Raw genomic sequence first — 19,777 nt, forward strand, 5'->3', positions numbered from 1 at the left:
GCCTAGATTTAGTTTCACACGAGATCAGCAGGAAATTATGAATTTTAATGTTAATTGTTTGTCAAACTTGCCATGGAACTCAGTGATTCCCTTGCATGAAAGAGAGGGTTTGACTTATAATTGCCAGGGAAATGATTAATAAAACTTAATTAGTTCATAATACTGTTTATATACAGATCGATTTGTGTAAACGAAGAGCCTTCGGAGTACAAAACAGTACTCAGACATTGGTCTAATATAATTACAAAACGCAGATTTCAACTATGTTGTTCCGCATCCCAGATTTACTGTCTACTATCGTTGCGTCATCAGAGAAGGAAAATAAATCACATCGATGTTGTTCGTCCCAGGAAATCCTCTTTGGTAGACGTCATTGTTGTATATATATAAATGTTTGTATTTACAGACTGCGAAAGGCACTGGGTTGGCAAACAAGAAAGAAGTTCCTGCAGTCGGCTGAACGTGCTTGCATTTCATTTCTACACACCCATTTAAAAAAAGCATATAAGTTAATGATTTTGTTAACGTAATGTTATTAAAAAGCGGCAAGATCTGAACGGTAAAAAAGAAGAAAATAAATAAGATTCTCGTAATGATTACTTAAATGGTACGCGGAAATTGATGACGTCGGAGAGAGGCTAGGAAGCTGACGACCAATCAGCGTCGAGAGAGCAACACGTGAGTCGCGACTTCCCTGGTGTATGCTGGCGAAAAAGAGGCTGGGACGACTGACTCGGTCGGGCTCATAGTACGCGTAAACTGTTCGCTGGTTTGAGCAGTCGCCTCCTCAGTGACAGTTGAGACGCGACTGAGTTAAGATGTGTCGCCGGTGCTCCGTGCGGAAACCTTAACTCTCGGGGTTAAATTAGTGAATTTTGCGTAGAATGAGTGTCCAAGAGTGCGGAGGGAGGACGGCATTAGGCCTCCTCCTCTCGAAAGAGATGTACGAGCGGCTCCTGAAGGAAAATGGCCCCAGTACCGAATTGTTTACGTCTTACGCAACTTACCTAAGCCAAAGAGGTAACGTTAATGAAAGTCTGGAAGTGGTCCACCACTGCTACAGGATGTTTAACATGACCGTGGAGGAGCTCTTCCCCGTCGTCAGTAAACTCTTAGACTACCTGCGACAGGAGTCGAGGGAGAACGCCAATCCGCCCACTAGGAATGTTTTCTCGTGTCCGTCTTGTTGGGGAGTGTTGCATGAACCCGTTACATTAACCTGTGGCCACACGTATTGCAGACGGTGTCTTTTGAGGGAGGTGCCCAAAACGTGTCGTGTGTGTCAGAGTAAACAGAAAAACGTCAGCTTCACGAATATTAAAACTAACGTCCTCATATCGTCCCTGGTGGACCGCTGGTGGTCCAGCGAAGTGGACGGGGTGAAACTCAGAACTAAAGGGAACGAAGCCTTCAGACACAAGGACCTGGAGCAGGCTGTCAGTCTCTATGCCGAAGCCGTCGAGCGTGGTGAGTGGTCGTCCGAAATTTCATTTTCCATGTCCTTTGTAACCTCTACAGGTCGACGAGTCGCCTTGTTCCACGATGTACCAGGCTTAGGCCTATTCATGTATCACATAGGCCTAAGCAGTCATTTTCCCCATTTATTCCACAGTTCACCCTTCAGTTGGTCTGTAGGCCTAAAGTCTAGGATTAGGCCTACGGTAGATAACTCCCTGCCGCATTCTAGCTGTAGGCCTAACCGTGACAAACCGTGGAATCGCCTGTAATTAAATGTAACTTTATGAGGCCTATGTTTTCGTAATAGAATTTTCTATGGTAATTTAGGTTTGGTATTGACGATGGAAATGCTCTATTAAACCACCTAACTTAGTCAAAAGTACCATTATCCATAGTAAAATATAGGTGCACATCCTAATCCAGTCTAAGGTCCCAGGCCCATATGTACTTGGTTGGATGGGAGGGTGTTTTGCACCAAGGACCCCCACATAATATATATATACAGCATGTGTGCATACATAAGTATGTGTGCCCATTACATCAAAATTAATTTAAATAACATTACCTGCAATTAATGTGCTAGTTGCCACAATTTCGCATTGCAAGGATATTCAAGGAAGCTCAAATTTCATGACCAATACCACCTAGCTGACAAAACAAAAGAAATCATTTGGTTGCCCCTTAACAAAATGTTTGACAAAACATTAATAATCGGCAAATGCTCTTATTTTCATTATGAAGATAGATGCCATTATAATAAACAATCATTTTGTTGTAACCATAGCTAAGCCTATACAAGCAGAGACAAAAATTCGACTTCTTCATAACTTAAGGGATGAGATGTTTCATCGTACAAGCCTGGGTTGCAACGTATTAGAAAGAATAGAGGAATAACTGATGATATTCCACAAGTGCTGAGTAAGTTTAAGAGTGTGACAGGTACAGTGCTTCAGATGCCAGAAATTTGGACATAAGCGGGGCAAATGTACCTGACCGCTTTTTGGTTAGGAAGTTGTGTAAACCTTTGCTTAAAGGACTGTAAATCAGAGGAGATAGAGAGTACAATGCCTAGGTTCACATGTCACAGGACATTGTTCATGCCAGAAGTACAAAAAACAAAAATGCGACTGGGCAAGGAATACTTTTACATTTTTATGTAAAAGTTGCCTTTTATACATAAAAATAGTGAGGAACAAAACCATTAAAATGTGGAAATATACACATGAAATCTGATATATATATATATATATATATATATATATATATATATATATATATATATATATATATATATATATATATATATATATATATATATATATATATATATATATATATATATATATATATATATAGCAGATATATACCACCAAAAACAAACACAGACACATAGAATCATAGAATAATTGGTGGATTCAAAATATATCTTGGAATAAATAACTAAATTGTTATTTCTAAGAATATTCAACCCAGAGTCTTAACAGATTATAGGGAAAAGAGCAGGGTTGTTATATCAAATTCAAATGCACAGGAATACATAACTAGTCATGATTGACTGGATGCAGATATGATTTATGTCTCTTAAGAAGCAGATGTTTAGGTGTGAGTGGTTCCAGTTCTCCATGGTTATTAGATTAGATATCTCAGTACTGTACAGTAATAGACCAGTCATTAAGAATTGCTTCTGCTCACAAAATGCTGTTTATGTCTTTTCTTACTATCCTGATCAGTTGCTTCCAGCATATATTTCATTGCAGCAACGCCCTTTATACCCCTGACGAATTCCACTCATCTGTTGCGCAAGCAGGTTCATGCACTGTCCTGATGAAATTGTCCCAACATTAGGTAGTGTCACAGTAAGTTAGACACACCATGCAACATTATAAGACATTCCTGTAGGAATCCACATCTGGAGAGACTGCAGCTTGAAAATATGAATAATAGGTTCTTCTGTTGAGAGTTTTCCCTCTACTACAAGTCTCTTGTAGCACGCATTTTACTTTCACCATGTGTGGGTTTGGAAATCTAAGCAAGGACATACACAGTGCAGTTATTAAAATTTCTCTCTTTTTAGGTGGTAGTTTCTCAATGTTATTTTGAAGTAGAACATGTAAAGATTCCAAACGCCACTGAATAAGGCAAGGTCAACTGGTATAACCAGGTCTAAATGTAGGTCATTGACTTGGTTAATTCTCTTGGAAACCGGAATTGAATGCATAACCTTTCTGTGAAAGCCTTTGTTTTCAAGAGGTACATGCATGTAATAGACCATGCTATTAATATCTCTCATGATGGGAAATTTCTTTTTGGTTAAATCTAATCAAAGTAGCAAAGCAGTAACAAGTGTGGTAATTCTAAGCCGGCTGTCCGCGGTGAGCTAGACTATGGCAATTGACGTTTTCCTATGTTATTTTACTTCCTTTAGAAGAATTTAAAGTAAAATTTTGTCAGCCGGCTGTAACTAAGCTGTCATTGACCTTTGAAGACTACACGACTTGTATTACCTAACGTGGGGGTAGGTCTAAGCCGGCATTCATGGCAAGCCCCCACCTCCATAGCTAATACGGCAAAATTGTAACCAGTAAACCCCTAAAAATACCAACCTAACGTACCTAGAGTTGTTTACTGGTTACAATTTTGCCGTATTAGTTATGGAGGGAGGTGGGCGGGCTTGTCACGGAATGCCGCCTTAGACCTACCCCCGCGTTAAATACTTAAGTCGTGTAGTCTTCAAAGGTCAATTACGGATATTTTACAGCCGGCCGACAAAATATGACTTTAAATTCTTGTAAAGCAAGTAAAATAACATAGAAAAACGACAAATGCCACAGTCTAGCTCACCGCGGACAGCCGGCTTAGAATTACCACAAGTGTTAGTGTGGTTAAAACCTTGTAAAATCTGCTCAGTTTAAAGATATTCCCTGATGTCTAGCCATACGATTTCAAAGATGTTCCCGGATGTCTAGTCATACAATCAAACAGTTTTGAACTTGTTCTTAAAGAAATGAATGCCTCGATGAGGCAGATACCAAATTTGCCTATCTTGTCAAATGTGGGCTTGCAAAACTCTTTCAGCATACCATTTTGAAGTCTTTTTATCCATAGATTTAAATTCCTTGTAGAATTATAGAACTCAGTTAATCCATTCAGCAAGCATGCTCAAAAGCCTTTGATCTGCCTCTTACCTTTTGTTAGATATGGTAATGTCTCAAGGACTAAGTGGTAAGCTTAATAATGTAATGTCTGTCATGTAAGTTTGCTTGGGAGATGGGTCTGGAATGTCTTCAGCCTTTCTCTGAGTATTTTGTTCCCTAGCATCATCGCCACATGGTTCCATAGCCTTTGAAATGTATTTCCAATCAGAACAAACAATGCTGTCAGTTCGCTTCATTGGCACATTACACATTGGAACAGAGACCATTTGTATGTGCTGTTTGCTGAAATCACATCCGTGGATACTGTTAAAGTAATTTGAGTATAAGCTTAAGCAAAATGACACTGGATGATTTTTAATATTAAGTTGCACGGACATAAGAGGCAGTGTTTGCTGTATAAGTCATGAGCCTCTGTATGTGCACAGCAGCTGAGGTTGCTTGTGATGGGTAATCTTCACCGGAATCAGTACTTGTGGTGAATTTGATGTGGAGTGATATGCAGCTTCTTACATGTAGCACATGTTTTTTTTGGCAAGAGAACCTCTGATGACCAGACCTGACTCAAAACATAAGCTCCATATCTTGAAAGTACATACCAGACTTTCTTAGTGCTGTTATCTAAATATTGGTTGTCAAAGCTACTTATGAAACTGTTACTATTTTGAGTTTTCTATTGGCTCGAAGCCAGACTCACTGAATACCCACCTTCTCCTACAAGTGCCTCAACCCCTCCCCCTAATTTTAAATAAACTACTTCCTCACCATAAACAGCTCTCCCCCCTCCCCCACCTGTGTCCTCTTATATCTTGCAGTTCTTGCTGTTCTCAAGCCACATTTTTTTTTTATCTGAGGTTCGTATTACTCCCAGTGACATTACAGTATTGAACTAAAGTACAGCATCTTTACTGTCTCCCACTGTGAAGTACTGTACAGTATATTCAGGAATTTTAACCAACCCATCACTACTATTATATGTATCAGTGTAGACTGTGTGATATGAAAGTTACCTAGCATAGTTTGCTGTTGCCTTAAGCTTGAACCCTTAGGTTGCACGTGAAAATAAATGAACATTTGTTACTACAAGGCTAAGTGATGTTTAAAAGACAAGGATATAGGCTAATGTGGATGCTGTGGATCCTGAGGTCTGCTATTGTTGGGTTCTAGGCAGAAGTCAAGAACTTACAGGAACTTCATCTGCTAGACATAACTTCTCTATAATTTGTAGTGCATTTTTGACCACCTGTCAATCATGTATTTACTTCCATTGTGATTTTCTTTAATTCTGCAGAACATCAAGATGGTATCTATAGTGTGGTGCTGTTCTGCATTGTTATATTGCTCAGTTGCTCCTCCCTCCCCTTCCCATTTTAAAACTCAGTTTTCCTGGTCTCATCAATCCTGATACTTTTGAAGGTGGTAGAAGCTGTGACGCTGCCAGGTACCCAGTTCATGTCATTCATTTAATTAAAACATGTTTTACCTGATGAGTCATCCCTTTTTGTTTTGCCCTAGAGCATATTTTTGTTGTTTGCTCTCAAGCTCATGGTGTGTTATCTTCATCTCTCAACTCTGATCCTGTAAGCATATCCAATTAGGACTCCAGTTAATTATACAATATCAGTGCCTTTTAGGCAGTTCCTACCTACATTGGTTCTCTCTCTCTCTCTCTCTCTCTCTCTCTCTCTCTCTCTCTCTCTCTCTCTCTCTCTCTCTCTCTCTCTCTCTCTCTCTCTCTCTTTGCAGTAATTTACTCTTTTTGGACCCGTCCAATAACTTACTCTTGAAAATTATTTGGAACCTTTTCACTTCTTTAGGAATTTTGGGTATTCATGTTACTTCAAACTATCTTGGAGTGATTATGCACCCGGTAGTTTAAATGGCTAAACCTGCTTAAAAACATGAAATTTTGTTTAGATTGCACTTTCTTTTCTTAAGGTTAATTTTAGCCAACTGAGCTTTTTTCCTAGACTATAGTACGTAATGCGCGTACTCTAAAATTTGCTGTGCTTAATATATATTGGCTTTCCCTGTTAGGACTGAATTGTGTCAGTTCTGATCAATTACTGTACTGTACCCTTATCTTTTCTTGCAATAACAAGTGTTTTTCTGTAATGTGGGTTCTTTTCTTATTTACATTTTTTATAACTAAGGTACTGCACTAGTTTGGCCTGTGTTGCATCAAGCTACAGAAGAACCTTCCTCTGTTTTGGTGGCCTTTTAATGCTTGTCATGCCACCTCATTCCATATTTACCCTTTTTCCATAAGCTACAAAGGCTCATTTTATGCTAAAATGGCTCTTTTGCCAATTAAAAGATGAACATGGCAGTAATGGCTATCATGAGTCTCGAGTGATCACCTGTCAGGAAAATTGGCATTCACAAGGTCTGTGGTTTATACTCTCAGGCTGCCCACTCGATTCATCCCAGCTGAGAATGAGTACGGTACCAGCATCAGCTTAAGAGTCAGAGATACATGACATGAGCTAAAAACCTCATCTTAAAAAGACTTGCTGAAAACTAGAAGATTCCTGTAAAGGGAAGAGTCCATATGGTGAAGTCCATTGTTATATATTAACCTGTTAATTTGTGAATCAAGGATGAGCTCCATATCAGATAATCTCTGTAGCATTAGCCACTTCACTTACCTACACAAAAGTCTTATCAGTTGTACATCTATCTCTCCTCCCTCCCCCTTAAACATTGCACCACTAGGCTCTTATCTTCCTTTTTACACGCACGCTTCCTGGATATTTAGGCTCTTTCATTCCATTTACAAATCCTATTTTCAGTCTCCTTGTCCTGCATCGAAAACTTACCCAGTTGCTCACATGCTCACATTTTTCGACGACCATTCATATTCCATTCTTGCCACATGATCTAGCAAAAGCTGTTTTTCACATTTGCCAACATTTTTACTCCCATACTTTTATTCCCCCTCCATATTTTTATCTCTTCATTTCTAACTCTTTCAGTTGTTTTTCAAGACAGTTTCCATCTTTTTTCTTTCATTGACTTCCAGGGAGAGTTAAGAACCCCAACGTCATACTCTGGTAATTTTTATTCTTAAATGCTCTTTAACTCTACCACGCCCTACTTCCTTGTTTTTCTTATGTAATTCACCTTTTTGACAGTCCATTTTCTGTTGTGATTCCTTTTTGACATTTCAAATACCGCACCTTTAATTGATGGACCACTTCCATTTTCTGCCCATTGCACTAACATTCATTGTTTCACCTTACTGGTATCTATTTAATCTCATAATCATATTTTGTTAACAGTCACTTTTACTGACACTTTGAAAATCTTTCGTCAATCTCTGCAGCTTCTGTATTCTATTACCAAGCAACACGGTTCCATCTACAAGTATCAACCATTCCGTTTTCCATAACGTGATTTATTGTCCCACAAACTTGTACTCGGATGTGTCTTTTCATTACCTCATCTCAGCCCTTCTTCAGTTAAAGTGTTCAGCTCCCATGGAGGAATATCTCACAAAGCCAGTTGCCCTTATTTACATTTTATTCACAGACTGATTTCATGAAAACTTAATCTCTAAAGATTATATTCAACCTTCATATTGTTTCTAAGCGTTAAGGCTTTCTCTGGGTAAATGTACACCAAATATAGCTTTCCCATTTACTCTTAAGGTTTCACACGACTGTCACGTAACAAACACTTGTTACACATATGTACCACCTTCCTTCTTTAGAAACCCGCTGTTCTTAATCCTGTCATTTGTCTTTCTCAGATGAATCTTTCCACATTTTTGTATCAGTGCCAAGCAACATTATGCCTCTGTAGTTTCGATAACATATCACCTTTCCCCCCTCCCACAAAGGTACAGTTGATCGTCATTAATTCATCTAGAACCTTTCCAGCATCCAGACATACTTTGCACACCCAGGTCAGTTACTTAATCATTACCATTTTATTTCCCAGGTGTAATTTTTTTTTTTTTTTTTTTTTTTTTTTTTTTTTTTTTTGTTAATGCATATTTCCAACAGTCAAGCACCCTTCAGAATTTTTATTCACCAGACTTCGTATTCACTGTAGATACAGTATTCCAAAATTACCAACTATCCCATTTACTCTTTCGCCCTCCTCACTTGCAAGTCACCAGGTTCAACAGCCTTTTTTTTTTTCTTTATTATTATACATTCACTTTTTTCCTATCCTTCCATGAGCGCCTATACGTAGTCTTAAACTTTCCGTGGTAGCAAAGACCTAGCAATACTTGGGGTAACATAAATAATTATTGTCTTCTGAACACTTTTCTGCGTTCAACGGTCGTTTTGACACAACAGCTAGACCTTTCCCTTCCCAACACCTCAACATTGATCGTAAACTAGACAAACGCAAACACGCTTTGTCCTACTTGGTGTGTGTGAAAGGTATTAATTGAGGAGACGAGCGCAATATATTACTGTGTTGTCCTTACGTACAGCCCAGTTTCTTAAAACCCATCAAAACTCGAGACCCCATGCTGAAAAATTTTACGGGACACAGAACCTGCTGTGCAATTGTAACAGGAAGATACCAAGGAGAGTAATCTTGAACGTGTTCTGTAGGCAACAGGCCCAGATTGCCAGTATAGCCTACCCTGAATTTAATGTTGATAGCCTACCCTGAATTTAATGTTAATCGGCTTTCAATTATTTTTTTCTACCCCTGGGTAAAATACGCTTTCTGTTAGGTTAAAAAACGTGACGATTAGGAAATGATACGTTACAGTGATTGCCGTTTTGGAGTTGGTAATTACGCTACAGTAATTGCTTAAGAAAAATAAATCGATGTTATATTGACCGTATGTGATCAAGGTATGTAATAGACCTAAATATTATTTATCTGGAAAGGTCCTTTTTGATATGTTATAATAATTACGGTGTCGTTTTACTATCCAGCTTGAGGTCATCTTGAAGTTGATCGGCCTTTGTTGCCGTGTCTCGTATTAAGCAGTAAGGTAATCTGGTCTTTGTAGGCTAAAGAAATTGTGTTGTTGTTTCTTTTATATCAGATGTGATTGTAAATGTCATACAGAACACACATAGTGACACTTGGTACTTAGAGAACTAAATATTTGTGCATTTATATAACCCTGGATGTGCAGAGGTGGAAGACGCTGGCTACGTGACCGTCAGCTGTGCGAGTGTGTTCGTTCGTCGACTCACGTGGTTGTGTAAGTGGCGGCGACCCCGTTTAAGAGAACCAGCGACACTTGCCCACTCTCCCTTATGCAAGCGTTTCTTGCACTCTTGATTCATTTCTCGGTTGACGTTTTTCGTTTTACGTATTTTTTTTTAAGTTGAATTGCCAGTCTTAGTCCCGGTTGTTCACGTAATTAATAGGAAACTCGCGCAGAGTAACTTTGTTCCGTGTTTATAGGTTATGCAAGCTATAGAGCTTTATGTAAAACCTCATTGTATGTTGACTAAGAGCCTGTGTTGTCTCTGTATTCCTTGCGTAAACTATTCATTATTTGAAAATTATACCCTTTAGTTATCGTAGGTTTATATATTATAGTCGCCAGGATGAGGAAGGTATCATATTACATCGATGCGCGATTAAATTCCGAGGGAGAATTATCCTTGAAGAATAAATGAATTAACATCTCGATCGAATATACTTTGTTTTCACTAGATGCGGTGAATTGCTACTGTACTCTGAACATATAAAGTAACTTTTTGCATTAGGCTTCAAAGGGACGTGTCAAGTAGATAATAGTATTTATTTTATGTATATAAATGACTGATTAATTTGTTATTCATATTTTGATGAAGCTGGGAATTTGATATGAGAAAGGCGTTTGCAGGCACCAAAAAAGGAGGGGGCAGGAATTATTGCTTGTGGGAGTGTTGACATTATGTATGGGAGAAGCCATTCATTATGACAATTAAGAGACCCCGTGGACTGCTTTCATGAATTGTTATAGATGACATCTGCTAGTGCAGCTGCCCGGTATTGTCCTGATGTTGCTAACAGTCCTTATCTCTGCTTCGCACGCCTTTTTTTTTTATCAAGAAAAATTTTCTGCATAGCCACCTCACTTCTCATGTGCGTCCTTGAAGTTACCAACCTCACACATACCTGTCAGATTACGTATCTTTAACCCCATCTGTCCCTTCTGCTTATGTGGGTTTAGTAAATTGAAACCCGTGCTTTTGAAGGCGTACATTCATGTCACGTTAAAAGTCATTTCGCGGTAAGTATTGTTTTGAAGTTGCTGAGCCTGCTCGTTGGTGACGTCATAGGTGAGTGCCACAGTGCAAAAGCAGTGGGACGTTAAATCGGGGTTCATGACTATTATACGTAAGTTTTACTTACAGTAATTGTTAAACTTAGAATTTGCGTTCTCGTGTATTGATATTTACGTATCGCTTTTATTCCCCCACACGCGAGAGAGAGAGAGAGAGAGAGAGAGAGAGAGAGAGAGAGAGAGAGCCCGAGCGAGCGAGGGAGGGGGAGGGGGATGTGTTGAGTGGAGTGGGAAGGGTCGGGTGGGAGGATGTTGGCTGCTTGACACGTGTATGGCCTCCGCTTATGTAGGCTATTGATTTTCCTCATCTGGACTTACGAGACCAGACTGTATCCCCCGAACCTTTTTCTTCTGCTGGGAGTGGGGTTGCTTGCAGGATTTTCTTTTGACTCGGAAGAAGAACGTAGTTTATTCAGTGGTGAAGTTTCTCTCCTGGATAATTTGTCAGTTTTTCTCATGGTACGATTGCTTGCAGTAATGTCAAAGAAGCCAAATTCTCTCTCTCTCTCTCTCTCTCTCTCTCTCTCTCTCTCTCTCTCTCTCTCTCTCTCTCTCTCTCTCTCTCTCTCTCAAGTAGTTGAAGAATGGGAATTGTTAAATGCAATTTGTCAGTTGCTAACTGGCCTCTGATGATTGTGTACGTGAAGTATAGCGTGTCTGAGAGAGAGAGAGAGAGAGAGAGAGAGAATAATGGATAAATGTTTAGCCCTGGGAGAATAGATGAATGTGGAAATGCCATACAAAATACCATTCCTAAACCAAGACAAGTAATGTAGCTTTGAAATACACGGTGTTTGACGCGGTTAAACATTGAGAGAAAGTGAATTAAATGTATTAAACATGGCAGAAAAATAGCTTGCTTACATTGAAAGAGAAAATAATTTCTTGGTTGATAAAAAAACAAACGCAGTATTGCAGTACATTGTAGTTAACCTTGATTTAAAAAAAACCCGACTCGTACTTGAATTTAGAAATAATTATAGTACAAGATTAGGTTAGGCATTGTCTGTTGATATGGTTCAAGTCCATCTTTTTTCATGTAAAATAGTGGAATTGACATTCAGTACAGTACCACTAGGTAGTATGCCCTGATACTAAGAAACTGCTAATCCCTGATATCCACTTGGAGGCATATATTTCCTCCAAGGATATGAATGATTGTATGTTTGGGAAAGTCGAGATGACTATAGTGGGCGGCTAGTGTATACGTAATGCGTCATGTCCGGTAGGGTAGTAAAAGGACTTTGGTAGCGCCTTATCTTTTCCCAGTTTGATATGTAGGAGCAGTATTCAATGGTATAACTTTCATTGCTCTTCCTGTAACTCCATTTAAAGTTTTTTTTTTTTTTTTGTTAATGGTCTTAAGGTAGTTTTTTTTAAGGTTTACCTTAGACTTTCAAGGAGCTAGGCAACTTGCTTTATTTGACAGTTGTATGAACACCAAAATTTACAAGGCTTCTTGTTCAGAGTACGTTTGTCACGTGCTTCTTTATAAAAGTAAATGCTGTGACTTTTCATTACTAAATAGGGCTGCTGTTGCGGGCCAGAACGTAAGCATTGTTACAATCCCTCTAGATTTAAGGGGTTTGTAAGTACAAGTGTCAATTGCAAAATTATGGCATGGTTAACAAACAACGTGAGAAAGGGAGGGAGGGAGGTTGTTCGTAGATTGAGCTGGCCGTGAGTCGGCACGGGGTTTTACCCATTGAGCAAGCCTGTGATCTGAGAGAGAGAGAGAGTGAGTTCCCTTTAAACGAGAGTCTTGATGCTTTCGAAGGTGAAAATTGTTGCTGCTCTATCGCGCAAATGATTTGTTAGTTGAAAGGCCATGAGCTTACCAGTGAGTCTTCTGCATGTAAGATTCTTTGCCTGTCAAGAAAAGGACATAGCCTAGCAATCTTATCTCTAGAGACAGTTAAGAAATGAAAAGTTTTCTGTACACTCTTTATAAAAAAGGGAGAAATAACTTAAAGTATATATATATATATATATATATATATATATATATATATATATATATATATATATATATACTATATATATATATAATATGTTACAGGTTCATGCTGTTAGCAGTTTTGACTGCTGCCAAATTTTATCTTAGGGTAATGTAGTGGACACAATGATGGATGTTACAGAAATGTATATTTATGATACCTCACTCTTTTGCGCATAAGATGTCCATCATTAATTTTACTTTTTGTGATTATGTACTTTTGTAATTTCCGTTAAGAGCTTACAAGCTGCGTGCGATGTCGCATGCTTGCTAAAATTAATTTTAACTACAACCTGGTCCAAGTCCAGGTGTACGTGCATTGCTGGTGGCTTGTAGGTGTTCGTTCTTTTGTACTTACTGAAAATTTTCACTGATCTATCCCTTCTTAATATGTTAGGAGAGAGGGAGAGCTAGCTTTGTAATTCTGTTGTAAAACATGTTATGAAGCTGTTGTAGCACAGGTACCATAGCATTTTAGCATTGCATTGATAATACTGCAGTCCCACGAATTTTAACATTGTGTTTTTATGTATAGCAGCGTTCCTGGTTTTATGAATTTTGTACGTGTATTTCAGAACAGTGGTAAAATGTCAATGAATAGATCAGGTTATGTGTGTGACCTTAAACAGTTGCAATTAGAGTTAAAATTTGTAACTGACAAACATTCTTTAAAAGTTGACATATATTGTATGCATTTTTAAAAGTATTTTTCATTTGTTATTCATTTAACTTTGTAAATCAGCTGCCATTAGGCACCAGGAAAGGTGTTACCCATATGTTCTTAGCAAGACTTTAAGGTTGCTAGCTTCATACCCTCCTCAATGAGTACAAAATCAGAAACATCTACTGAAGACATTTTTTGTAAAAAAACAATTAAATACTTCTGCAGAATCCCTAGATTTTGTTTGAAGTTTTTCTTAAGTGGCTAGCTGGGAATGGAGAGTCAGGGGGTTGCTAGATCCACAGAAAATGGGCTTCTAACTTAGTCCACCAAATGTGTAAGAATAAAACTACTGTACTCAGAATTGATCAGAATTTTTAATTGTGCATTCAAGTTAAATCTAGCCAGTGCACATGCTATGTTTATAGTATTAAAATTTATTTTTGAATTTCTTCAGTAACCGAGGAGAAAGTGCATTATGAAGGAATCTGTTGACTAAAGTTTGGTAGTTGAAAATAGAGTAGCATCCTTCCATATCTGCAGACTCATGAAGAGAGAGTACCAAAATTCATACAAAATGATGTAGGAAGTGGAAACACTTGAAATCCTATTATGGTGTTTTGTACGTCAGAATGTCAATTTCTTTTTATCTTGAGTCTGTTTAAATGTTACTGTTAACTGTATTATGAATACCTCAAAAGAACCCTACTTTATGTTGGTCAGTTTGTATTATAGACCTAAAGAATTTTTAATCATATACAGTAGAATTGACATCTAGAATAGTCTTATTAATCAGTGATAGTAGCTCATCAAAATATCTAAAAGTTGAGACCTTATCTCAGTTCCCATCAGTGCAGTTAAGAGTGAAAAATTATGGTTCATAAAAATTAAAATACCATTTGGCAATGTTAGGACAATAATTTGCACCTGTATGAATTTTTTTCCTATATTTTAATTTTTCAATTGGATTAAATTGTTTCTAATGCAAAACTTTGCCATATCTACTTATCTGTAATGCAATTTAGTGTATTTTGAGTATTGTATATTACTTTTTAAAAATGAATATTTTACTGTGACATATTAGGTAACATTTTCATTTTGTACTATTTATTCATTTTTTTTTTTTTTTTTTTTTATTTTAGCTCCTGAAGATCACCTCCTCCTTAGTAATCGGGCTCATGTGCTTCACACGCTGGGTCGTGCTGAAGAGGCCTTAGCTGATGCTGATGCTGCTGTGAAATGTCAGCCTGAGTGGGCAAAAGGCCACTTTAGGCGTGCCATGGCCCTCAATTCTCTTGGTAGATATGAAGAGGCCTTCATTTCCCTTCTAGAATGTGCTGTGTTAGAAGACTGTTGCAGTATAAGAAGCATTAAGGAGGAAGTAACTAAGGTAAAATTGGTTTAATTTTCTTGATTGTACTTTTATTTTGGTTGGGAAAATATAATGATATACATTTCCTCATAGGTTATGTTAAAAATAAAAGACACAGGCAATATTTGATACTTGAGCATTTGAGTCTACAGTACAGTACTGTGCTTGCCCATATTGATAGTGTAAATTAAATCTGCAGTGAATTATAAGGCAGTATACTTTTGAAAATTCTTCTTGTGTAATACTATAATGATATTTTTATGTACATTACAGGCATTGCATCGGATGCTAGTTCGACTTACAGTAGCCAAAAGGTTTAATGTTGAAGGAAGAAGCAGTTGGCATCACAAAAGTTTTTCTAGACGTATGAGTCAGTCTCTGTCAGATAATGCTGTTCCATCGCAATCAGATTCAGAAGAAAGTGATGTGGACAGTGAAGATGGCGGAAGACAGCGGCCATCTGGTTCCTCCACCTCTCTAAATATTGAGGAAGTTACTCAGATTCGTAAAATGATAGACAAATTTTATCTGCAGCAGGAAAGGCGTAGAAGTGAGTGCCCTTTAATTTCATAGTACTGTATGTTGTTTTTTCAATCTAGTGATGCTGACAGTATTTTTTCAAGTTTTACTGTTCAGTTGAATTTGGAGCAATTATTATTAGAAATAATATTAACAAGCCAACTGAGTTATTCTTAATTCTCATGTTGATAAATATGTAAGATTTTATTTGGTACATTAAGATACAAGTTTTAGTGATATTAAAGTCACTGACATGAGTAAGTTTATTTGATCTACTCATTATAGGTTCATTAATAGTGTTTCTTGTCAATTTCCTCCTTTTCACAAACATTAAGAATTTGCTGCCTTATAGATGTAGATTCTGAGTCAAGTCCAGATTCTTAAAACCTAACATATATGAAAATATATTATTTCGAGGTAGAGCGAATTGGATATTAAAGGACGTTTGTAGCTTACTGATTGAATATGAATCACGGTGATGTGATAAAAAAAAAGTCATATATAAAGTATATGGTACTAGATTGGAAATTTAATTCATGACATTTGGAAGGAAAATGAGTGCTTTGGATGAAATACATTAACACCTTTTAGGTGCATATCACATTTTACGTATACACATGTTGAATCCTTTTAATTTTATTTTGCTCATCATAATTTTGTTTTTCACAGAAAGCAGCACTGGCTATGTGCGCAGTGTTGATCCAAACAATCTTGAGAAGAATGACTTTGAGTGTACACTTTGTTTTCGTTACCTGTTCCAACCAGTAACCACTCCATGTGGGCACAGTTTTTGTCGGCCATGTCTGGATCGTTGTTTAGATCACTCGACTAATTGTCCACTATGTAAAACATCTATCAGAGTGGTAAGTATAATACAGCAAAAGGAATACACGGAAGTAAAACACTTTATTAAGTGGCTTTTAAAACTTGTTCTAATTTTTTCCCAGTTTTAGTAACTAGGGTTAGATTCAAAGCATTGTTAAAAAAATAATGAAAATATGAATATACAAAAGAAAATATCTAATGTATAGCCCATAAACTTTTGGACTCAAAAGTGTGATTTGAGTTCAGATTGCAAGACGGGTGAATGCAGTAAACACTAATTTTATTTAATGAAATGTGGAACTACAAAGTTAATTCTTTAGTATTTAACTGGTTTGTCTTTCCTGATGAGCAGTATTTAATTACTATACTGTATACTGTATCTTAATAATGACCCTATTCCCTGTTCAGAGTAGAAAGTTATTTTTTGTTTATAAATCTGCCTTTTTTCTAATTAATGGTTGTATTTTATCTTCCAGTGTTTAGCTGAACGAAGATCTGCAGTAACAGAGTTCTTGGATGTTGCTATGCATAGTGTGATGCCAAGTGAATGCACAGAAAGGCGGCGTCAACATGAAGAGGAGCTTGAAGAGTTGGCTAATGCAGGAAAAGACCGCCATCATGAAATTCCAATTTTTGTCGCAACAGTAGCAATACCTACCATTATGTGCCCTCTTCATGTGTTTGAACCACGTTATCGTTTAATGATCAGAAGATGCATGGAATCGGGTACTAGAGAATTTGGGATGTGCATGCCGTTGGATAATTGTGAAAATGGGTAAGTATTATAGTTTTTCAGTATTTAGTTATATATACATTATCATCATCATCAAATAGTTGTACCTAACTGCTTGAATCAGTCATGTTTGTGTACTCATGCACAGACATACATCCAGCTGCATTTATCAGAATCTGATATGTTTACTCAAAAATCTCTACAAATTGACAACTTGCTACTTACCATCATGAAGTAGAATTCTGACTTTATCGCTGACAGTTTCACGTTTGCCATCATAACTTTACTCATTTACTGTTTCCTTTCACTTGAAAATGGTATAGAGGTCTTTCATGGGCCCATTTTGCAGCACCATTTATACACAAAACCAGGTTTGCCCTCCTACAAATTCTAATACTTTTAACGTCATCATACTGCTCTTAATTTACATTCTTAAATAGGAGCAGCCTGACCATTGGCTTACATGTCACATTCCACTTGTACCAAGGTTTTAAAGGCCACCAACTTACTGGGTTGATGGCATTGTATGGTACCAGGAGGGAAGTGCCATTAGTCAGTTTGCATATTGCCTTCTCAATAAGTGTTAATGTAAATCATTCTAACAAACAGTGTATTTGCTATTATTGAGATTTTGCCCTCTCCTAGATCACAGAATTGTTATAAATTTCTTAGGTGCATAATTTCTGGATAAATAGTAAAAGCGAGTGCAGATTCTTATGTTGTGCATAATCCAAGGAAGGAGGAGTTCAGTATTAGAGAGAATAATGTATAAATTTAAGGACTCAAAGTTGTTTGTGTGCTTTCATTGAGACAAGTGGTTTAATTTGTAGTTGTAAAGGTTTGCTAATCAGAAAGGTCTTTAGTTGGTGAGTAGCTTACATGTGCCTAAATATTGCATTTCATGTAACTAATAGGTCCCACAGTAGTGAAGAAACATTGGTGGTTCTTAATTTTTTAATTACAGATTTTTTGGGAGACTGCTAAAAAACCTGTAAAGATTCTTGGCCTTCAATATAAATTGCATCTAAGATCTCTATAACACTCTTTGATACAAGCCATTGGTACAGAGAAAAGTCAAATATGTAGCTTACATAAAAACAAATATTTATGCTGTTCCTTATTTAATACCAAGTGTGTATGTACTTTACAGCATAGACACTGCCATTTAAATAGTTCTACTTCTAAGAAGTGATGTATAACAATTACCTGACAGCAGTATCTTTTCCAGGTATGCAGAGTATGGAACCATGCTGGAAATTAGGGATGTAGAATACACACCTGATGGAAGATCTGTGGTTAATACCGTGGGATCTAGGAGATTTAAAATAGAGAGTAAAAGTGTGAAAGATGGGTATAATACTGCTGCAGTTGAATTTCTCCAAGATGAGGGAATCCCATCAAATCATTTAGGTGAAACACGTCGCTTGCATGATGCAGTCCACAGAGTAGCTTCTTTATGGTTTGAATCTGTGGAGCCCACTACCAAAAGACGAATTCTAGGCCATTATGGACCAATGCCAACAGTTGAAGCAGAGTACTGGACATTACCCAATGGACCAACTTGGATGTGGTGGATAGTAGCCATCCTGCCCCTAGATTCTCGTATTCAGGTACATAGTGCACAAAGTCTCACATAAACTTAACTTTTTTGTTCTTCCAAAACTTATTGACTGTCCAGATTATATATCATACCTAAAGAATCTTATGGCTATATGTAGTAGTTGTAAAACATTTTCATAAAATATTTTGCTTCATATGGATTGACATTACCATTAGGTAATTAAAATTTTTTCTCATTGCAGCTTTCTGTGTTGCGGGAAACAAATTTGAGACGGAGGTTAGAAGTTATCCGGTGCATCTTGAAATGTGTGATGGTTCAACAGCGTGCATGTCAGGTTAACTCTGGAACACAGTGACTAGGATACTTTTTTACCTTGTACCTTATGAGAATGCAGAATAAGTTTTTTGTAATTGCAGTGGTAATTCTCTTTATCATTTTGTATTTCACATGAATTGGAAACTTGTTCTGCATTCATCTTTTTCTTCATAATTTCTATTTAATGAGTGATCTCATATGCCAAATAATGTTATTACTCTACAGTATTTTATAAAGCTTTCTACCATCTGTCTTTTCTGTACTATCTTCCGTCTTAAGTAGAACATTTCTTCAAAAATGTACTTGATGGGATAAGTACTAGTTAGCCAGTTCTGAAGAGATCTGGTTAATGAACTTCTCAGGTCCAAATTTGTTGTGTATCACAAGTACTGTACTGTAACTGTGGCCAAGGTTATTTATTTAGTATAAGGCTTCATAATTGTATATTCATTTATCATCACATTTTTTTTATTGCATTTAGTTCATAAACTTACTGTAAAGTGGGCTTACCACTGTACCATTAAACTTTTTTTTTTTAATTTCCAGAATTCAGTTATTGCTGCAAAAAAAAAAAAAACTACAGTAATCTGTCAAGTTTATTTGAACCAGTAACTGGAAAGCAGTGGTATTTTTGCCCAGTATAAAACTATTAGGTAGCAGTATCTAGCTATCCTTTCCATATTTTGTATATTTATTGTATATAATTATTTAAATGTCCCACTCCTATCTTATGGTCTGGTTTTGTCACGATTTTTCTCTTGTATACCTATTTATTTACGTAAGCTGAAGCACAAAATTCATGTGGCCACCTTTAGTTGGCAGATGAAACTGGCTGTTGGAGAAATATTTCTATGTTATTTTTTAAATATATCTTAATTAAATACTTGTGATTTATTCCCCTTAACACCAAGGGTTCAAGAAACTATAAA

The 19,777-nt window shown here is 37.1% G+C and overlaps 1 protein-coding gene across 1 annotated transcript; it reads left to right on the plus strand.

Annotated features, from left to right (window-relative positions):
* Positions 1-710: 710 nt before the first annotated feature.
* LOC136840812 (LON peptidase N-terminal domain and RING finger protein 3) lies at positions 711-19,729 on the plus strand. Its single transcript, XM_067107725.1, has 7 exons — positions 711-1,467; positions 14,666-14,913; positions 15,169-15,445; positions 16,084-16,277; positions 16,716-17,014; positions 18,201-18,582; positions 18,775-19,729. Exons 1-7 carry the CDS (start codon positions 885-887, stop codon positions 18,886-18,888), a joined length of 2,097 nt encoding a protein of 698 aa, XP_066963826.1. The 5' UTR covers positions 711-884; the 3' UTR covers positions 18,889-19,729.
* The last annotated feature ends 48 nt before the right edge of the window (positions 19,730-19,777 follow it).

The sequence above is a fragment of the Macrobrachium rosenbergii genome, chromosome 8 (assembly GCF_040412425.1).
Source record: "Macrobrachium rosenbergii isolate ZJJX-2024 chromosome 8, ASM4041242v1, whole genome shotgun sequence".
Taxonomy (NCBI): Eukaryota; Metazoa; Arthropoda; class Malacostraca; order Decapoda; family Palaemonidae; genus Macrobrachium; species Macrobrachium rosenbergii.

Coding starts and splice junctions, on each gene's coding strand:
- LOC136840812 (XM_067107725.1), top strand. CDS start 885: ATGAGTGTCCAAGAGTGCGGAGGGAGGACGGCATTAGGCCTCCTCCTC. Junction 1,468..14,665: donor TGCCGAAGCCGTCGAGCGTG/GTGAGTGGTCGT, acceptor TTTTTATTTTAG/CTCCTGAAGATCACCTCCTC. Junction 15,446..16,083: donor GCAGCAGGAAAGGCGTAGAA/GTGAGTGCCCTT, acceptor TGTTTTTCACAG/AAAGCAGCACTGGCTATGTG.